This window comes from Prionailurus viverrinus, chromosome A3, assembly GCF_022837055.1.
Source record: "Prionailurus viverrinus isolate Anna chromosome A3, UM_Priviv_1.0, whole genome shotgun sequence".
NCBI classification, from domain to species: Eukaryota; Metazoa; Chordata; class Mammalia; order Carnivora; family Felidae; genus Prionailurus; species Prionailurus viverrinus.
The window spans coordinates 23,687,079-23,707,309 of NC_062563.1; the positions used below are offsets into that span (position 1 = coordinate 23,687,079).

The 20,231-nt window shown below is 42.4% G+C and overlaps 1 protein-coding gene across 8 annotated transcripts in view; it reads left to right on the plus strand.

Annotated features, from left to right (window-relative positions):
* Positions 1-18,370, plus strand: part of CPNE1 (copine 1) — a 35,136-nt gene extending 16,766 nt beyond the window's left edge. For 7 of the 8 annotated variants that reach the window (XM_047852374.1, XM_047852377.1, XM_047852379.1 and 4 more), the window contains 15 exons: positions 13,212-13,340; positions 13,436-13,615; positions 13,772-13,846; positions 13,928-13,999; positions 14,135-14,215; positions 14,385-14,474; positions 14,582-14,668; positions 14,814-14,900; positions 14,994-15,053; positions 15,133-15,266; positions 15,365-15,419; positions 15,666-15,717; positions 17,315-17,448; positions 17,601-17,837; positions 18,037-18,370. In XM_047852374.1, the coding sequence (XP_047708330.1) occupies positions 13,212-13,340; positions 13,436-13,615; positions 13,772-13,846; positions 13,928-13,999; positions 14,135-14,215; positions 14,385-14,474; positions 14,582-14,668; positions 14,814-14,900; positions 14,994-15,053; positions 15,133-15,266; positions 15,365-15,419; positions 15,666-15,717; positions 17,315-17,448; positions 17,601-17,837; positions 18,037-18,177 (1,614 nt within the window). In that variant the 3' untranslated portion in view covers positions 18,178-18,370. The remainder of the gene's footprint in view (positions 1-13,211; positions 13,341-13,435; positions 13,616-13,771; positions 13,847-13,927; positions 14,000-14,134; positions 14,216-14,384; positions 14,475-14,581; positions 14,669-14,813; positions 14,901-14,993; positions 15,054-15,132; positions 15,267-15,364; positions 15,420-15,665; positions 15,718-17,314; positions 17,449-17,600; positions 17,838-18,036) is intronic. The other variant, XM_047852372.1, reaches the window with a different exon arrangement.
* The last annotated feature ends 1,861 nt before the right edge of the window (positions 18,371-20,231 follow it).

A 20,231-nucleotide genomic window follows, 5' to 3' on the forward strand; every position in this document is an offset into this window, starting at 1 on the left:
CATAGATACTAAGAAAAGTTGTAGAGAAGTGGCTAAATGACACAACAGACATTGGAATTGGCATCCCAGCTGAACCAGACATCTGGATTCTGATTTTAGTAACTTAATATTTCAAGTCATTTTTCCCAGTCAGCCAAAGGCTGTTTCATGTTGAGAGAAGGAGGAGGTGACTATTTGGGGAAAATAGAGCTATGACCAGCAGTGGAACATAATTCAATATGGACAGAGTCAGATGTTGAAGAATTGTAACACTCCCAGGAGTAAGCTGTGCTATATTCAAACAGGCTGCCCTTAGTGTTTGATTCTCTCTACATTCTGATACTGCCCGTTTCCCGCCTTTTACCTGCTTACAATACTAAGTCTGCTGGTAACCAGGGCCATGAGTTTCTCACTGCTATCTCTGTAGTCTAGACTCTTAATGGTGGGGGGGTTGGGGGGGTAGATGTGACCTCACTCACCATTCTTCATAAATAAGATTTGTCATTTAAGCATTTGTGCTACATACCAAATGTAACAACCACATGTGCTACCATAAGTCACCTGTTAGTCCTTGCAGAGTGGGGAAGGCTTAAGGGTAAAGAAATTCAGTTACTTTATTAAGGGGTCTTAAATCATACTAACTGGTGCTGTTGCTGATTTCATTTTCCTTTTGTTCCACTTGGAAGTGAGTTAATGCCATCCTCCACTACACTCCCCCACATAGAGTGTTGCTGTACAGAGATGGTCATGTCCTTTATACAGCTGTGGTGTGGGCGTATGGGACCATCAGGGTCCCTCTGCTATAAATCTGGCTAAAGTGGAAAGACTAATGCAGCTCTTTCTGAAGTAGATGCTTCCAGTTACCTTGCTTTGATGATCATTGAATTGACAGGTTGGAATTGGAAATGTCTTTTGCCTCTAAGCTTTTAAGACCGTTTCACATGGATAATCAGCTTAGCCCTAGCAGTAACCCATGCTAACTAAATTTTTTGAGCACTGTTATGCGCCCAGTACTTCCATGCTGTGGTAGAAAAGGAAGCAAAATAAAATGCCTGTTCTTAAAGACCTAAGGTCTTGGGGCGCCTGGGTGGCGCAGTCGGTTGGGCGTCCGACTTCAGCCAGGTCACGATCTCGCGGTCCGGGAGTTCGAGCCCCGCGTCAGGCTCTGGGCTGATGGCTCGGAGCCTGGAGCCTGTTTCCGATTCTGTGTCTCCCTCTCTCTCTGCCCCTCCCCCGTTCATGCTCTGTCTCTCTCTGTCGCAGAAATGAATAAACGTTGAAAAAAAAATTAAAAAAAAAGAAAAAGACCTAAGGTCTTAAATTATACAAGTAAGTGCTCCATTGTACTTGTGCATGTACAGGGTACACTCATGTCCCACAGGAAATGGATAAAGGGTTTCCTGGCCAGTTGCTAAATGGTCAGACAGAACAAGTGTAATGGAAGCCTTGTGTGTAAGCTGAGGGAAGGCATGATCTCTAACCAAGGTTCTTGGGGACGTAATATTAATTTAGTAAAATGAAATGATTAATTGTGTGCGGGAACACAGTGGCACTACCTAAAATGGTATTTGTTCTGGAGGCTCTTAAAATTGTTCCATAACAGTGTAGCCTGAGTGGTGTGACTGAGCTGAATGGTGAGTAAGGCAGGCAGGTAAGGGTTGGTTCTAGGAGTGTCCTGACCTAGCAGAGGGATAGAATCTTTTATCTTTTTAATGACCTTTTGACTAGCTGCCGTATACCACTTCTTATAAACAAATGGCCTAATAAGACATTCATAAATGGTCCAGAATTAAGTGAATTCCTCCATCAATTTAACCAGTTGTATATAGTTGACTATCTGAAATTCATTTGGTAGTTTTAGCTTTTCTGAATGAGATGTCCACTACTTTGTTCTTGTTATTCCAGATCAGCACTGTCCAGTAGAGTTTTGTCCAGTGGAAATGTTCTCATCTGCATTCATATGCTGATTATTAGCCACTGTAGTAGCTACTATTTTTTTTAAAGTTTATTTATTTTGAGAGAGAGGGAGAGTGAATTCCAAGTAGGCTCCACTGACAGTGCAGAGCCAGACATGGGGCTCCATCCCACCAACCATGAGATTATGACCTGAGCTGAAATCAAGAGTTGGACCTCTTAACTGACTGAGCCACCCAGGTGCCCCTGTAGTAGCTACTATTAAATTTAATAAGCCACATGTGGCTAGTGGCTACTGTATCAAACAGCACAATTCTAGGTTCACAGAACAACAGAAAATTTGCTTTTCCATGTCTGATCTTTGGAGATTCCCCATGTTAGGCAACACTGTCCAATAGAAATAAGAGTCACTTATGCTATTTAAATTTTTCTAGTAGCCACGAAAAAGGTAAAAAAACAAAAACAAGTTAATAATACATTTTATTTAACTCAGTGTATCCTGAAATGTTACCATTTCAGTATATACTCTATAAAAATTATTGAGTTTTTTTACCAAATTTTTAATGTGTATTTTATAGCACATTGTGATTTGAACTAAGCATATTTCAGGTGCTCAATATCCGCTTGTGGGTAGGAGGCCATCCTTTTGGACAGTACAGATTTAGAATATAAGAAAAGTTATCCCCTGTCATTTCTCTTAGCTGTGCTGCCTCTTTCAGCTGTGTGTTTACTTTTGAGTATTTGAATTTTGTTGTGTCCCTCCTAACCTTTCCCCTTCCTCTTATGTTGGCATGTTTTTTTTGAGGCAGTTTATTTGCCTCAGTTAAGATTTTTATGAGCTACATTTACCTTTTTCACTGACTAACTAGGTCTTACATTATAAACTTATTAATCCTGCATCAGAATCCAGCAGCAGAACTACAGTCTTTTCCCTTCTCCCCACCCCACCCCATCCTGCACCCCATCTACAGTGGCAAGTGGGCAGATCAGTGTGTGTCTGTAATGTGGTTTCCTTATTGTTCAAGTCCTCTCTTTTATTTCCCAACTTCTCTAACATACAAATTCTGAAGAATAACCCATTTTAAGACCTCCTGTGTATCCCAAGTGGATTTATTCCAGTAAGGGGTGCTTGCATTATGAACAGTAGGTAGGTTTCTTTTTCTAAGGCTCTGGTCTGCTGCTGTTCACTCGGCTTCTTTATACCATACCTCACATTGCACACTGGAAATGCACTCGCTCTTGTCAATGCCCTTTTCCTGGAGTTGCTCAGGAAGGTGGTCCAGTACGGTTGTCTTCTACACTCTGCAGGCAATAGGCAGGAGTCTCGTTAAAAGAAGGTAGATTAAAAGAATGTAGATTCCAGCAGGGCAGGCTGGTGGGCAGAATTGGCGGCCTAGTAGGCGTTGTATGTAAATTTTGGTATAAATCACATTTTCCTGAGTTCTACCTTGCAGAATTTGTGCTTGTTATTTAAAGTTTATTTCTTTGATAAGTCCTACAAACGTGGAGTCCAGCAGTTCCTGTATTCCTGCCCTGACGGACAAATAGAACATGTGGTAGATGCAGAATTATTTTCCATCAGTGTATAAGTCTAGTTGGTACAGGTCATGGGAAGAGACCACATGAGGCTCACTGCTCATGTGGAGTGGCCAGGTGGATTTCAGATTGGACTGGATTGCAAGGTGTGAGCTGTTGCTAAAATGGATGGAAAAGAACACATTTTTAGGCAGTTTGGTTGTGGTTCATTAGTTATCGTGTGTCCCAGGGCTAATCATTTCCTTTCTCTGGTCTTAGTGTTTTAGAAAATTAGATTAAGCTAGATAATCTGATTATACCCAGTTTCAAGCTTCTGTGAGCCTGTATACCCAGCCTTTCTGTTTCTGGAAGTTTGTTTGTGGGTAATTTGAACCTTAAAACTAAAGAAAGGCCAGTGGAACTCAAAATTTTGGTCTGGTGATGGCTCTGCTGCTTTTTCTGAGTGTGACAGCAGTCTCACACTGCAGCTTGAGAATTTCATTAGGAGAGAAAAGTAGGGAGGGCCTTCATTCCTGCCAGTTAGGTCCTCTGGGGCAGGTGGACCAGCAACATTTTTCTTGGTTGTCCCATGAACCGACAAGTTTGATGATGATACCACAAAAGGATCCATTTATGAGTACTGAGAATAGGATCAGTTAACACATTATTGGGCACTTACTGCATTAGTGTCAGGCAGGGGGCATACTTTCCATCGTTGGCCTCATTTAATCCTCAAAATAACCCTGTAAAGTTGGCACTATGGTTATTATCCCCACCTTACAATTGGGGGAAATCCAGGGGAAAAGAAGCAAAGTGACTTGCTCAGTTTCATTAATAGTAAGGGTAAGCAGATAATATTCAATCATAAGCTGTCTGCATGACTCCAGAGGCAGAGCTCCTCCTTTAGTGCCTGTCCCTTACTTTTGGGAGATGTGAAGGGCCACTGGCAGCACCCTTCTGTCAGGGGTCTTGAGCTTGCTGGGGAAGGGACTCTGACCTAGCTCCAATACTCTGTTTATTTTGAGGTAGGCAGTTGGAGGCTTTGTGTAAACACATCAGAGTCCTAGGGCACAGAACTCCCACCAGTACAGTCCTATTTTGCTTGAAGGCTACGTGTTCTTCCTCAGTTTGCTTCTTTTCCCCCTATCAAATTCACTCCTCAAGCTAAGTTCTTTTTGAAGAGTTGGACACCAGTTGTATTTGCTCAACTTTGGATAAGTCTTTTGGGGATATTGATGTAGTTTGACTTTCAAACTTTTTTGACTGCCACAGAATATAGTCACAGGAGAAACCCTGTGACTGTTTACCATATTTTCCCCCTTTTCACTTTTTGTGTGACATTCACATTTTAAGCTTTATACTATTGCCAAATACAGTGGCAACCAGACTTCTAAGTATCATATGGATCTAAACCAAATTATTGCTTAACATTTTAGTTTTAAACACAATTTGAGTAGCCTATGGTCATATGTATTAATCAAGACTGTGTAGTTTTATAGTAAGGATTTTTAAGTAAGGATTTACATATTTTGTTCAGTTTGTGACCTGTGAGGCTGTCTTTGGGGCTGCTAATTTAAATTTGGGAAACCTGTGTTATACAGAAGGAGAAGCAGGGGTTAAAGAAAAACTTGTCTACTGTATCCATGTCTCTTGATGAGGCAGAGAAGGAAAGGAACAGTGGTGGTGGGCATAGTTTGTCTTTTTAATCTGAAGGGAAAGGAGTATTCCATCCGTGGTGTTCTGCCCATTGGGACCCTGTGGAGAATTTCCTGATTGGCTTTCAGGACTTGATCTAGCATCTGAGCTGCTCCAGCATGCCAAGGTAGGCAACAGGAGTGTGAGCATGGCTTTGGTTTGTTGGAGTGATCCTGCCACCCAGACATTTTGGTGCTCTATTCTCCTCTTTGAAGCCCGAAAATGGGATTGAAATCTGTTTTTTGTTTGTTTGTTTGTTTGTTTGTTTGGACTTTGGGAAGGGAAGAGGGCAGTGTAGTTCCTAAACATGAAGGAGTGCTCAACTGGCACTGAATGGATCCAGGTGGATCCGGGAGAACAGATCTGTTCTTAGATTTTTGAAGGGCAGCGTTAGAATCTCCAAGGCAGGGGAGGTGATGCCATAGAAAACAAAGGACAAGTTACTCCCTATTGGCAAAGTGGGATTCCCTATCAACAATGATAAACTGGCTAGCTGTGGGAAGGGAAGCCCTGATTTTTAGGATTTGCCCCAATCTCTGTGGCTTAAATCTTTACCAAATTCACTTACAAAATTATGTCATATGTACCACTCATCTCTTGCAAACCATACAGGCCTGCTCCAGCACACTGCTACAAGCCTCCCTCAAGGTGTTTTGAATTGCTGTCCTGTGCTTAGGTCTGTGCTGTGTGAAATAGGAGATCCTGAAGCAGTGTTTGTTCTACAGATGTTTGTTATTTTATGGACAGTCAAGGAGCTGGAAACATTGACAGTTATGGTGTAGATTGAGTATAGTAGTCCAGGGTGAGAAGTTGTTGAGTGATCGAAATATTGTGAAAAAGAGAACATATAAGAGGTAGACTTGAAGGATAAATAATAGCTAATAGTTATTGGTAATAATAGTTGCAGGATGTGATAAGCACCTTGCATACATTATATACAGCTTTAGAAAAAGATTATACCCCCCCACTTTACTCTCAAAGAACCTGAGCCTTAGAGAGTATTTTGCCCAAATTACATAGGTAGGACATCGTTCTGGTGGGTGCATTAGTAGTACCTCATTGTGGCCAGGGAGAGGAGTAAGGCCAGTATTCGGAGCCTGGTCTCTTGACTGCAGAACCCATACTCTTGCCCACTACATCATGTTGCTGTTGGATACAAGAAGGAAAGTTCTTCAGAAGAGAAGGATATGACTATAGTCCAAAGTTCTAGAGGAGAGGAGCACCGGGGTGGCTCAGTTGGTTAAGCATCCTACTTCGGCTCACGTCATGATCTCATGATCTGTGGGTTTGAGCCCTGCATCCTGCTCTGTGCTGACAGCTCAGAGCCTGGAGCCTGCTTCAGATTCTATGTCTCCCTCTCTGCACCTCCCCTGCTCGCACTCTGTCTCAAAAATAAATAAATGTTAAAAAAAAAAAAGTTCTAGACGATGTAGAAGTCAGAATATTTGAGTTTGGTCCTCATTTTGTTGAACCTGACGTGTGTGGCCTTATCTAAATCACATTTTACCTCTCCGCCTTGAATTGAGGGACTTGGATTAGATGCTCACTCAGTTCTTTTTTATTTCCGTCAGTAGAGGAAAGCAGCCTACAGGGGAGAGCACAAGGGAAGGAGGCTTCAAGTGGTAGAAGACAAAGGAAGAAAAGATTGGTGCTATATATACTTAGTTGTTTCTGTTTGCAGTTCCTGACTAGCACAGAATGGAAGGCTTGGGGGTGCTGGGGGCACATAGAAATAAGCTAGTCTTGTGTTGAGTGTTCTAGAAAGCTCATTTCTTCTTGATGGTTTCAAGCAGTAGGCTAGGACTAGATTTGGGTCGTTTCTGAGGATCCCTGGATTATCACTCCTTTCCCAGTATTAATTCAACAGATATTTACAAAGTACCTGCTATGTGTGAGTCACTAGAATAGGAACAAGACAGATTTGGTTTCTTCCCATGTTGAATTTATAGTCTACTAGAGGTAATAGATAATAAGCAAGTAAATAAACAAGTTACACATTTTGATAGGTTTATGAGAAGCTGGGTATTGTTGGGTTGGAGTCAGGGAAGGTCTCTGACTTTGTTGAACTGAGAGTGGAAATGAGACCAGTTAAGAAATGCAGAGACTCTTACAGACATCCAGGCAAGATATGCTGGCTCAGAATATTGGCAAATATTAGACCTCTTTTACAAAAATAAATGAGAAAGTTTTAGAGGCTTTTATTGACTCACTTAAATGTGATATTTAATATGGTTTTATAAAATTTCAGTCCTATAAAGGATGCTGAAAGTCCTATGGGATTAATTATAATGGCACCAGATGAAAAGTAAAGGAGTCTGGCTTAAGGACGTAGCTGTTCAAAGGATATGGAATAGAAGAGTGACGTGAACTAGGAGTTTTAATTATGTAAGATTTCCAAACAGGTAGGCTTGGAGCTAGATTTTAAAGGAGACCAACAGGATTTGGGAGAGAATAATACTCCCAGGCATTAGGTAATGTAAAGGGAATATGATTCAAAGGATAGAAAACTGCACATTATAAGGATTTGCTTATAAAGAATTGCTAATTCCAACAAGAAGCCAAGGGGGCAGATTTGTGAAAAACAACTGTGGTAGCACAGGAAGCTCTGACTCTCAGAAATGGAATCCCATCCCATTTGCACATGTAGGTCCACAGAATTCTGATTGGGGTTTTAGTCTGGTCAGAGAAGAAATTAAGAAAAGATAAAACAGGACTAGCTGTGGGGAAGGGGTGCAAATGGTAATAGACTAGGAAAGAATGCTCTAATCTGCCAGAAATTGAGGCCTAGCACAAGAAGAAGCGCCTGTCCCCACTGCCAAAGTGTCTTCCCCAAAGCCTCTTTGTTTCTGGGATCTTAGAGAAGCCCTGGAGGGAGGGAAAAGGCCGCAGCTCCAGTTGCCTGTAACTTCACCACCACAGATAATTACTGCTAATACTTTGTAGTTCTCAACAAAGTATCAGGGATAAACCCATAGTTCTCCAATATAAGTCCTCCACTTAAACTTTTCCTCAACATTTTATTGTGAAAACATTGAATATACAGATATACAGTAAATATCCATATATCTACTATTTAAGTTCTACAATTTAAATGTTTCTATATTTGTTTTACCACATATCCATTCAACATACCATTTACTTACTTATTTATTTATTTATTTATTTATTTATTTATTTATTGTGGATTTAAAAGAAATTGCAAGTATCAGCACACTTCATAAATATTTCAACATGTCTTGAGTTCATCATTTCTTATAGGTTTTTGGGGGGGGGTGGTAACATTTACATACAGTGAGATGTATACATCTTAAGTGTATCATTAGATGGCAATGAAAAATGCATTTGTGGTTCACATTCCTATCAAGATGAGGAACTTTTTCATTCCCTCTAGAGTTCTCTCTTCAGTTAATACCTGCCCCTCCCCTGGGGGACATGGGAAGAATAACCACTATTCTGAATTTTTTCATTATAGATTAGTTTCGCTTGCCTTAAAACTTTGTAAGTGGAGTCTATGTATTTTATGCTTCAGATTCATCCATATTACAGATATTAATAGTTTCTTTTTGTTATTGCGTAGTTTTCTCTTACATGTATAAATATTAAGGTTTATTCATTCTCATATTGATGGACACTTGGGCTGTTTCAAAATTTTGGCTATTATAAATAAAGCAGCTATGAACATTCTTGTATAAATCTTTTTGTGGACATAACGTTTTCTTTTGGATAAAAATCTGGGAGTGGAATTGCTGTTTGACTAGATGCGTATTTGGTTTTCTAATAAGGTGCCAAACTGTTTCCAAAGTGGTATATTTAATGCTTTCACTAGCGATGTATGAGATCTCCACATCCTTGACAACATTTGGTATTGTCAGTTTTTCTACTTTTAACTGTTGTGGTGGATATGTGCTAGTATCTCATTGTGGTTTTAATTTGCATTCCCCTGATGACTAGTGCTGTCGATCACTCTTCCTTTGTATATTTCCAATCCATATATTTTCTTTTACGAAATATCTGATCAAATTCTTTGCCCATTTTTAAATTGTCACTTAGTTTTGAGTTCCAGGGGTCCTGCATTTAAATTTTAAAGCTCAGTTGTACAAGATAAGAATAGAGAAGATTTACTGCTGGACAGTAGTTCAAATGGAAAAGGCCTGAAAGTTTGAGTTGAGCAAAAGCATGTTACCATTTATTCAACAAATGGTTATAAGTACCATGTACTAAGCCACTGATATTAGGGATACAGAAATAATACCGAGTCCTAGTTCCAAGGAGCCCATAGATATGAGGGTAGACAGACAAAACTCGAAATTTTGGTGGCAGTTTCAGTATTAAATCACTAATATTTAATTTACTGAATACCCACCATAGGGTAGGTCCTGTTGTAGGTACTGGAGATAGGCAAACCAGATGTGGTTCCTACTCTAATACAGCTTACTTTCTTATTTTCTGTATATGGATGAAGACCATGCAAAAGCTTTGATACAGGGAATGAGATTGATGTGTGTATGTGTGTCAGAAGTGAAACCTGGTTGGAACATACTTATGTGGCTAGATGATTAGTTAGATAAGGGTCAGGTCTTGCAGACCATTGTAAGAACTTTGGACTTTGAGTGTTTTGTGATGCCAATCCAGAGTTTTGAGCAGAGAAGTGGTATGACCTAGTTTCTGTTTGGTTAATAAAACACTGTGTGTGTGTGTGTGTGTGTGTGTGTGTGTGTGTGTGTGTGTGTGCGCGCGCGCGCGCGCGCGCGCGTGTTTGCTTGCAGGAAGATGATGAGGAAGCCATGTAATCATCCATAGGAGAGGTGATAAATTTTACTTTGGGATTGTGGGTGAGGCTTCATAAAGCAATGATGTCATAGCAGAACTTTGGATGACAATACATTTCTTTAGGCAGAAACTGAGAGGTATCAGCTTGTGCGTGTGTTTGAGGAACCAGAAATAGCTTTGGATTACTACTTGGCTGGGTGATAGAATGGTAGGAGGTAGAGCAGACTGGGAAGGGGTTTGAAGGTTGAATTTTTAGGGATGCAGGGGCACCATATTGTTACAACTACTGCATTCTGTGTAGATGTGCCCTCTGGAGTTGTGCCTTAAGGTGACCTTGCTAGGGATTTTGGCTCTGAATCTAAGGGCCGTGGGCAGCTATGCAAGGCTTCTAATTAAGGTGGAGACTCTGGAAGCTGACATCAAGGAAGACTAGCTGAGACAGTGCTTAAGGAGAAGCCAGAGAGGAGGCAAGAGAACTCTGGATTTAGGTAGAGGTTGTTGAACTGGAGGTAGAGGCTTTGGGCTTTGAATAGTGAAGAGGACTTGAGTTGTGGTTTGGGGAAAAAAAATAATGAAGCCCTTTAAAAATTACAAAATAAACTAAAATATGGAAACAATACAGAAGTGTATTACAGAAGTGTAAGGATCATGTAAAATCCTTACCTTCATCCCACTTCTCTGAGGTACACCTAAAAGTTGCATTTCTTTGGTGTGTTGTCCACTTTTCTGTGTGTGTGTGTGTGTGTGTGTGTGTGTGTGTGTGTGTGTGTGTGTATTTATTTTGTCAACATATTCAAATCTATTGTATATACACATACAATTGAAGTTTGACATGGAGTCCTACTTTTCTTACCATTTTTTTCATATAATACCAATATAATATAGTTCTGCCTTATATTTTACCTGCTGCTGCTCAACATTCCATTGTTTTAATGTGTCATAGTTTACTTAGTACATAATAGACCTTTAAGCTGTCTCAGGTGTTTTGCTATTCTCAGCAATAGTGAAATGAACATCCTTCATTTGTTTCTGCTCTGCAGAGAACATGTAAAGTGAGAAGCATGGAGTCAGACTGTGACTTGGGGAAGTTGTGGTCCCACTCCTTTGGGAGAATGTGTTCTCTGTGTCTTCTCCTTGGGGAACTTTCAAAGGGAAGATCAGGTTGCTCAGAGTCTACAAGCCACATTCTAGGGGCAACATTCAAAAGAACTGGGGCTCTTTTTCCAGATATTAGCTGGGGGTTTCGCTGCTTCCAGGTCAGATGGGTTCTCAGAGAGAGATGGAATAAGGCTTTCCTGTGGAAATTTAGACTGGGGAGATACAGGACAAATATGTAGAAATGAGGATTCAGCAGACTTGAGTTGGTTTGGGTGGGACTTTATGGAACAGGACTATCTAAATGGATTAAGAGAGGAGCGCCTGGGTGGCTCAGTCAGTTGAGCATATGATTCTTGAGTTCAGCTCAGGTCATGATACCAGGGTCGTGGGATTGAGCCCCACACTGGGCTCTGCACTGAGCTTAGAGCCTACTTAAGATTTTCTCCCCCCCCCCCCCCCCCGCCCCTGCCTCTTTCTCTAAAATGTTTTTTAAAAATAGATTAGGAGAGTGGTGGGTTTTCCATCATTGGATGCTTTCAAGTAGGGACTGAGATGATATGAATAGGCAGGCAGTTTGTGACGCAAGCTAAAGTGTAATAATTGTTCCAACATCGGTTGATAATAGCACTCCAGATGGAGAACACAGGGCACCAAGATGGGAACAGCACTATCTGTGAACTAGGTTGGGGGAAGAATTGACTGAGGGTCAGTTTACGGGAGGCTAAGGCTGGAGGCATCCTGGGGTATAGTGCTGGTACAGATGGTCTGCAGGTGTATGGGTCAGCAAGGACACAGAGGTAGTAACAAGTCTGAGGGTAATTATTATGGGGACTGTAGGAGGAGGGGTTTCTTGGGAGTCATGGTGATCCATGCAAGAAGATAATGTTTCAGCTGAGGAAATGGATGGATTGGAGAAACTTGGTCCTTGATTGCCAGTCAGTTTGGAGGTGGCTGGGCTGGGAGCTGAGTCTGGAGATAGCCTTTTGGATTTCATTCAGCAAATATTTGTTATCTAGGTGCTTGGGATACAGCAGTGAACAGAACAAACAAATATCCCTTCCCTCATGTTTATATTCCCTCAGTTTCCATTCTAGTCGGGAAAACATTATATATAGTATATTAGACACTGATAAATGCTAAAGAGAAAAAGCAGGAAAAGGGTATGCAATGTCAGTATTAGTAGGGTTAAAATTTTAAGTACCTGGAAGAGGAGAGCCTTTTTCTTCATAATGGAGATGATGATTTTGAATGAAGACCTAGAGGGAGTGAGGAAACAAGTCATGTGGATAACATGAGGGAAGAAACAAGCTTATTTGAGGAATAGCAGGCAAGCAGACCTGTGTGAACAGAATGGAATGAGCAAGAGAGATGTTAGGAAATTAGGTTAGAGAGATCTAGATCTTTCAAGACCTTGTAGACCATGGTAGAGTTTGGATGTTTTCTAAATAATACGAAATCATTAGAGGGTTTGGGCAGAGGTGTAACATGACCTGACTTAACATTTTAACAGAATCACCCTGGTTGCCGTATTGGGAATAGTCTGTTAGCGTGAGGATGGAGGTGGAGGTGGGGATGGCATAGGATAAGGGAGACAAGTTAAAGAGGCTAATGGGATAAGCCTGGTGACAAATGATGGCTTGGACTGGGTAGTGGCAGTGAGAGTAGTGAGGAGTTGGACATGAGCAGCTGATTTTAGGCTAGAAGATTGAATTGGGGGTGATCCTAACACCATCTCGAGATGTAGGGCCCCACAGTTCGTGAGAAATCATTGGAGGAAGAAACTTTTTGGGGAGTAATATCTGGATCATGGTCATGTTTGAGACAATGTTGGGACTGGAACTTGGATTAGGATCTGATCTGGGGCCAGTAAGAGGGTCAGAGTGAGATTCATTGGTGTCTGAGAAGATCAAGGTTGGATTCTGGGTCTTAGGAGCATTATAGCGATTTTAGGGTGAGGACTAGTTTGGGGTCAAAGTTGTTGATGGAGGCCAGTATACTTTTTCTGTATCTTCCCATCATACCAGGGTTGGTTGTACCCACCATGTCCTGTCCCATGGAGTTCACCTAAGGAATTAGAGGAGTATGGAGGCTCTAGGATCTTCTCTTCCTTGGGTGTCATGGAGCTGGATACAGGCTCAGCCCTGCCTGGGTGAAGCCTGCTGGCCTTCCTAAGCTGGGACCTGTAGTCAGGGAAGGGTGGAAAGGGTCCTCAGTGCTTGACTTAGGTCCTTTCTTCCCAGATGGCCCACTGTGTGACCTTGGTTCAGCTGTCCATTTCCTGTGACCATCTCATTGACAAGGACATCGGCTCTAAGTCTGACCCACTCTGCGTCCTTTTACAGGATGTGGGAGGGGGCAACTGGGCTGAGGTGAGAAGGACTGTGGGTTTAAGGTTGTGGAGGGAGGCTAGAACTATTTTGGGGTTTGAAGAGTGTATGTTACGCTAATTGGCCTCTGCCCACAGCTTGGCCGAACTGAGCGAGTACGGAACTGCTCGAGCCCCGAGTTCTCCAAGACTCTGCAGCTTGAGTACCACTTTGAAACAGTTCAGAAGCTCCGATTTGGCATCTATGACATAGACAACAAGACACCTGAGCTGGGGGATGATGACTTCCTAGGAGGGGCTGAGTGTTCCCTAGGACAGGTATGTAGGGCTAGGGATTAAAATCTTTCAGACACATGTTCAGTAAGAGCCCTAACAGACCACCCAGACTGTCTGGAACATGGAGGAGGTGGGGGTCAAGCAAGACCTAACCCTGTCTGAGATTTTGCTCTCCCACCTACCCCTGCTCTGCCCCAGATTGTGTCCAGCCAGATAATAACTCTGCCCTTGATGCTGAAGCCTGGAAAACCTGCTGGACGGGGGACCATCACGGTAAGGAAGAACTCTGGGGGAAGGGGGTTACGTCAAAGAGGAATTCATGAGGTGATACAGTCTCCTGCCTCCCTTTCCTAGGTATCAGCTCAGGAGATGAAGGATAGTCGCGTAGTGACCATGGAGGTGGAGGCCAGAAACCTAGATAAGAAGGTGTGTCTGGAAGGAGGAGGCCTTGGGGATTTAAGAATTAAGGGGACAGGGATGGTATGTTGGGGGGGCAGGGGTGAGGACTGGTATAGTTGTCTCTCCCTTAGTCTTACACTGGGGTCTCTGTGGCGTTGACAGGACTTCCTGGGAAAATCGGATCCATTCTTGGAGTTTTTCCGTCAGAGTGATGGGAAATGGCACCTGGTATACAGATCTGAGGTGTGAGATCCCTGGGGTTGGGTTGAGTGGGTTGTGAGAGAATCCCTGGGGCTTGTGATTATCAAGGTTTGGAACATAGGGAGAGCAAGACTGTACATGGATAGGGAAGGATGACAGCTCCCCATATGCCAGCCCAGAACTTACTAGAGGCCTTGCCCTCCACCTTCAGGTAATCAAGAACAACTTGAACCCTACATGGAAGCGCTTCTCTGTTCCCCTTCAGCATTTCTGTGGGGGAGACCCCAGCACACCCATCCAGGTGAGGAGTTTGCCTCCTGAATGGACCGACCAGGGGCAGAGAGCCTGGGGAGGGATTTATTCTCACTATATACACATACTCACCTCCCCCTGTTCCCCCTGCCTCAGGTGCGATGCTCAGACTATGACAGTGATGGTTCACATGATCTCATTGGTACCTTCTACACCAGCTTGGCCCAGCTGCAAGCAGTCCCGGTGAGTGCCAGCCCAGCTCAAGGGTGTTGAGGTGGGCCTAAAGGACTGCAGCCCCAGGGAGGGAGGGAGGGAGGGAGGGCAGAGCAGCTCTAGTTCTGGCTGATGCTCTGGGAGTTTCCTACCCTAGTTTTTCTTTCCTCACCAGGCCAATTTTGAATGCATCCACCCTGAGAAACAGCAGAAAAAGAAAAGCTACAAGAACTCTGGGACTGTCTGTGTCAAAATTTGCCAGGTGAGACACTAACCCATGTGACCCAGGCTCTGACCCCTGTGCTCCATGGCCCCAATTTCTTCACCTCAGCTGTGATCCTGGTTTCATCTACAGGTTGAGACACAGTATTCGTTCCTGGACTATGTGATGGGAGGCTGTCAAATCAACTTCACTGTAAGTTGCTTTATCAGGGGCAAGAGAACAGATCTGGAGCTCAAAGTGGCCTTCAGCTCCCCTCCTCCCTTCCTCCCAGGTTGGTATAGACTTCACAGGCTCCAATGGAGACCCTTCCTCCCCGGACTCCCTGCACTACCTGAGCCCAACAGGGGTCAACGAGTACCTGACAGCACTGTGGAGTGTGGGCAGCGTGATTCAGGACTATGATTCGTGAGTAACTTGTTCTCTTGCCCGCCCTCCTCCCTGCAGATGTTTCAGCCTCTAGGGTCACAGTCCCCTCTCTTCTCCAACTCACTGTCTTCCCACAGGGACAAGCTTTTCCCAGCATTTGGATTTGGGGCCCAGGTGCCCCCTGATTGGCAGGTGAGCACTCCTCCCCAACTCCTCTATTTTCAGTGTCAGGGTCCTGATTTGGGGGGATGACATAGATTTGCTGTCTGGCACCCAGCTTTATGTGGAGATGCAGGGATGTATCCCTGTAGGCATATGCACAACAAGTACTCAGGACTAAATAGTTCCTATACAATGCTTGGCATATACCATAATGTCCTGTTTCTTTACACAAATATGACCATGGAGAAAGAACCTCATTTTCATTCTTGCCTTCAGGTCTCCCATGAATTTGCCTTGAACTTCAACCCCAATAACCCCTACTGCACAGGTAAGTTCCTCCAACCTCCAACATCAGGCAGATCTGTCCACACCTAGAGGGCCAAGCCTGTGCAGACAAGGGAGTGTGGGGTAATAGGGGCAGGTATCTGATCCTGTTGTCCAGAGGAGTGGATTTTAGAGCTAGGTCTCTAAGAGACTCAAATCTAGGTCTCAAATCTTTATCTTGTGTCTTGCTAAAACCATGTGACTTGGGGCCAGTGTGCTTTGGCTTCATAAAAAGATAAATACTATAAGATATTGAATATTTAAGGAGAAGATATATGTAAAGTTTGAAAAAGTAAGCCTCGGCAAATACCAAGTGCTGTCTATTATCATCTTTGCCTGGAAGCTCACTGGTACTTATTATCTGGGCATCAGTGGAAGCCTTCGTTCAGCTCTTTTTAGGGTACTTTTACCCAAACTCTTTTGTCTAGAGAGATTCCAAACCTCGTGGCTCCCCCAACATGGACAACAAACTAAAGTGGTCTGTATATATAGACGCACACATATTTTTTTTCCTGAAATGTTTGAGAATTATAGTGAATAAGTCCTATCCCAAGTTTGCCTCCGAGACCCCACCAACTTTGCTCCCTTTATCCCTAAATAGTTAAGTGTGTGTTTCCTAAAGTCAAAGATATTCTCTTATGTAACTACAGTACAATTCCCAAAATCAGCAAGTTAACATCAATACTATTATCCAGTCTAGAATTTATTCATGTTTTGCCAGTTGTCTTTTACAGCATAAAGAAAATCTCGGATCGTGTAATGCATTCACTTGTTTTGTCTTCCAGAATTCTTCATGTCTGTCATGATAATTGAAATTTTTTAAGATTATAGGCTAGGTAATTTGTAGAATGTCTCACAGTTTGGGTTTACCTGGTATTTCCTTATGATAGATCCAAATTATGTACTTGTGGTGGGCGTTCTTCTCAGTGCACCATGTCAGGAGGCCCATGATGTAGATTTATCCTACTACCAGTCATGTTAACTTTGATCACTTGGTTAAGGTAGAGTCTACTACCAGGTTTCTCCACTATTTGTAATTAATAAATATCTTTTGGGAAGATACTTTGAGGCTATATAAATATCCAGTTACTCATTAACTAGGATTCTCTGGTTTTAGCTCATATTGATCTTTGCGTGAATCAGTTATCTCTAAGATTGCCAAATGATTTTGTAATTCCTCCTACATTTATTAAGAGCTTCTTAGACTGAGTTATGGGGGGAGGAGGGAGGTTGGAAAAAAAAATTAAGAGCTTCTTCCTTCCCGGTAATTATTTAATATCTATAGATTCTTATTTTAGTAATTAGATTATAATTCATTATTAAGTGGGTTGTAATCTGATGCTCAACTGTCCTAGATTTGTTTATGAGACTCCTTAATTAGTGTTAACTCAAGTTGTGATTTAGGGCAAGTGCTCTTCTCTTTGGTCTTAATTTTTCCATCTGTAGGATAAGGTTAAGTACCTTGGGTTATAGGGGTGACCAAACGAAATGCACCCAGGTTCTCAAATCTCCTTGGCCAGGATGGGGTGATGTCAGGACTGACTCAACCCTGAAGAGGCTCAGTATTTTAGTGTGGTTTTTTTTTTGCCCTCCTTTTCTAGGCATCCAGGGCATTGTGGATGCCTATCGCCAAGCCCTGCCCCAAGTTCGCCTCTATGGCCCCACCAACTTTGCACCCATTATCAACCATGTGGCCAGGTTTGCAACCCAGGCTGCACATCAGAGGACTGCCTCGGTGAGGATCATGAGAGGTAGAGGTAGTGGTGGGCAGTCTTGGTCAAGGGCTCCCTTTAGGACTACGTAACAAGGGACTTCTTGTCAATGTGGGGATGTGTAGCTGGGGTGTTTGGAGGGTCTGCCTCAGTTTATGAATGGGCTTATCCCCAGCAATACTTTGTGCTGCTGCTGCTGACCGACGGTGCTGTGACAGATGTGGAGGCTACACGTGAGGCTGTGGTGCGTGCCTCACACCTTCCCATGTCAGTGATCATCGTGGGTGTGGGTGGTGCTGACTTTGAGGCCATGGAGCAGCTGGATGCTGATGGTGGACCCCTGCATACGCGCTCCGGGGAGGCAGCTGCCCGTGATATTGTGCAGTTTGTGCCCTACCGTCGCTTCCAGAATGTGAGTGGGGGCAAGTTTGGGGGCAGATCAGATCTGGGAGCTTACCCCTCCACCTCTGTCTGAGTGGGGATACTTACCCTTTCATCTAAGTCTGGGCAAGTTTGGGTGTTGGGGTTTGTATCCTTTCTTTGCTATGAAATGTAAACTATGGGATGCTTTTAGGGGGCCACCACTGACCTTGCCCTTCTTCTCCTGGCAGGCCCCTCGGGAGGCACTGGCACAGACTGTGCTCGCAGAGGTACCTATACAACTGGTCTCCTACTTCAAGGCCCAAGGTTGGGCCCCATTCAAGCCACTTCCACCCCCAGCCAAGGGCCCTGCACAGGCCGCTCAGACCTAGATTCCTTTAGGGGGTAGGCTGTGGCTAGTCCTCAGCCTTGTGTCCCCCAAGGACACAATTCAACCCTGCACACATTCCCCAGGGCTTGCACTTTACATTTTATATTTTTATATTTGTTCCTGCTATTGTTGCTTTTGATCTCTCCTGCTTGCCCCTGGAGTCCTTTATTCAATAAAAATCAATGAAGATCACTGCTTTGGCACCACTCTGTGTTTTTAAGTGGAAATCTGCTGTTAACCATGTTTATTTCTCTTGAGCCTCAGTTTGTCCACCTTAGGAGTTGTTGAATGAAGGATACCTCTGACAGCATAGCCCCAATCAAAGAAATTGGATATTCCTGGCTAGATGTGTAGAGACACTGACTCTGTTTTTAAAAAATACAAGGATCAAGTGTAAGCCAAACACCCAGCCTGCACTGCCTTAGGACAGAGCTGAGCGGGGAACGAAGACAAGGTGGAAAGTGCGAGGGGAGGGAGGAGTTTTATGATGGTGCATGGATCATGCTAGACTTCCTGCAGGAGAGAGCAGTGGTGGTTCTAATCCTAAAGATAGGCCACAAGCCTGAAATTTTTAACAGCTATTTTTTTCTTACTAGAAAATTAATATGTGTATTCATTGTAAGAGAAAAAATACACACAAAATATTATCATCTAAACTCCAATGTGCCAATAAAGTATTTGGTACAGATTTTTTAGTCCATAATGCAGATTTATAATGTATACATGTTTTTTATTTTACAAAAATGGGATCATATTGTGTATACTATTTTAACATGCTTTAAAATGTATGCTAGTTACTACAAAATTATTTGAAATATAAAAATAGATAATGAGAGGTGAAGGTTTATGTGTTTCCTAAGTCTGACATTTTTTTTCTAAGTAGGATATTATACATACTCTTTGTACCTTGTTTTTGTTATATTGGGTGTCTTGCCCATTAGAACTTTTGGTGACCATATTCTTTTTAATGCCTATGTATTCTGTGTATGAGCGTATTGTAGCTTATTTAGCCAGTCCATTATTGAGATTTGGGTCCCATCCGATTTTGTTCTGCTACAAAGTGCTGTAATGAATATCCTTGTACAGTTATCTGTGCAGCAATATTTCTGAAGGATTGGTTCCTGGAAGTAGAAATGCTAGATCAAAGGATAAGAATATTTAAAATTTTAATAGATATTGTAAAATGCTCTCCATAACAGGTTTTTTAAATTTTTTTAATTTTTTTACCCCTTTTCTGTTAATCTGACAGGCAAAAAAAAAAATTGTCATTTTTAGCTTGGATCTATTTAATTTTGAAGGCTAGATGTCATTCATGTGTTTATGGTTATATTTCTTCTGAATAGCCTGTTTATAGGTTTTTGCTGTTGTTCTAGCCCTTATTCTCATCCATGTTGAAAATACTTCCTCCCCAAGTTATTGCCTTTTCATGCATAGTATCTGTTAATCTGTAGAACTCTTTTGATATGGAAGTTAATTATGTATACCAGTCTAGCTTGCTTTTTAGGAAATTATCCATATATCTATCATTAATAACTTTCCATGACATTACACATTCCCTTAAATACTAACATTTCTGTTGGCTTCATATTATTTTTGTAGCATAATTTATCTTCTTACATACTGTTTGGTTTTGTCTTTATAAACAACAGTGTGATAAATATCCTTAAAAGTATTATCTTCAATTACATTGATGTATCCTTTGGCTCCATTCTTAGAAATGGAATTATGGTGATTAAAGCATATAAAAAATTTTAAGGGGCGCCTGGGTGGCTTGGTCGGTTAAGCGTCGGACTTTGGCTCAGGTCATGATCTCACGGTCCGTGAGTTCAAGCCCCATGTTGGGCTCTGTGCTGACAGCTCAGAGCCTGGAGTCTGTTTCAGATTCTGTGTCTCCCTCTCTCTCTGCCCCTCCCCTGTTCATGCTCTGTCTCTCTCTGTCTCAAAAATAAATAAACGTTAAAAAAAAAATTTTTTTTTTAAATTTTAAGGCTTTTGGTTCCTATTGTCAAAATGCGCTCCAGAAAAGCTGTATTAGTCCATATTTCTAACCTTAGG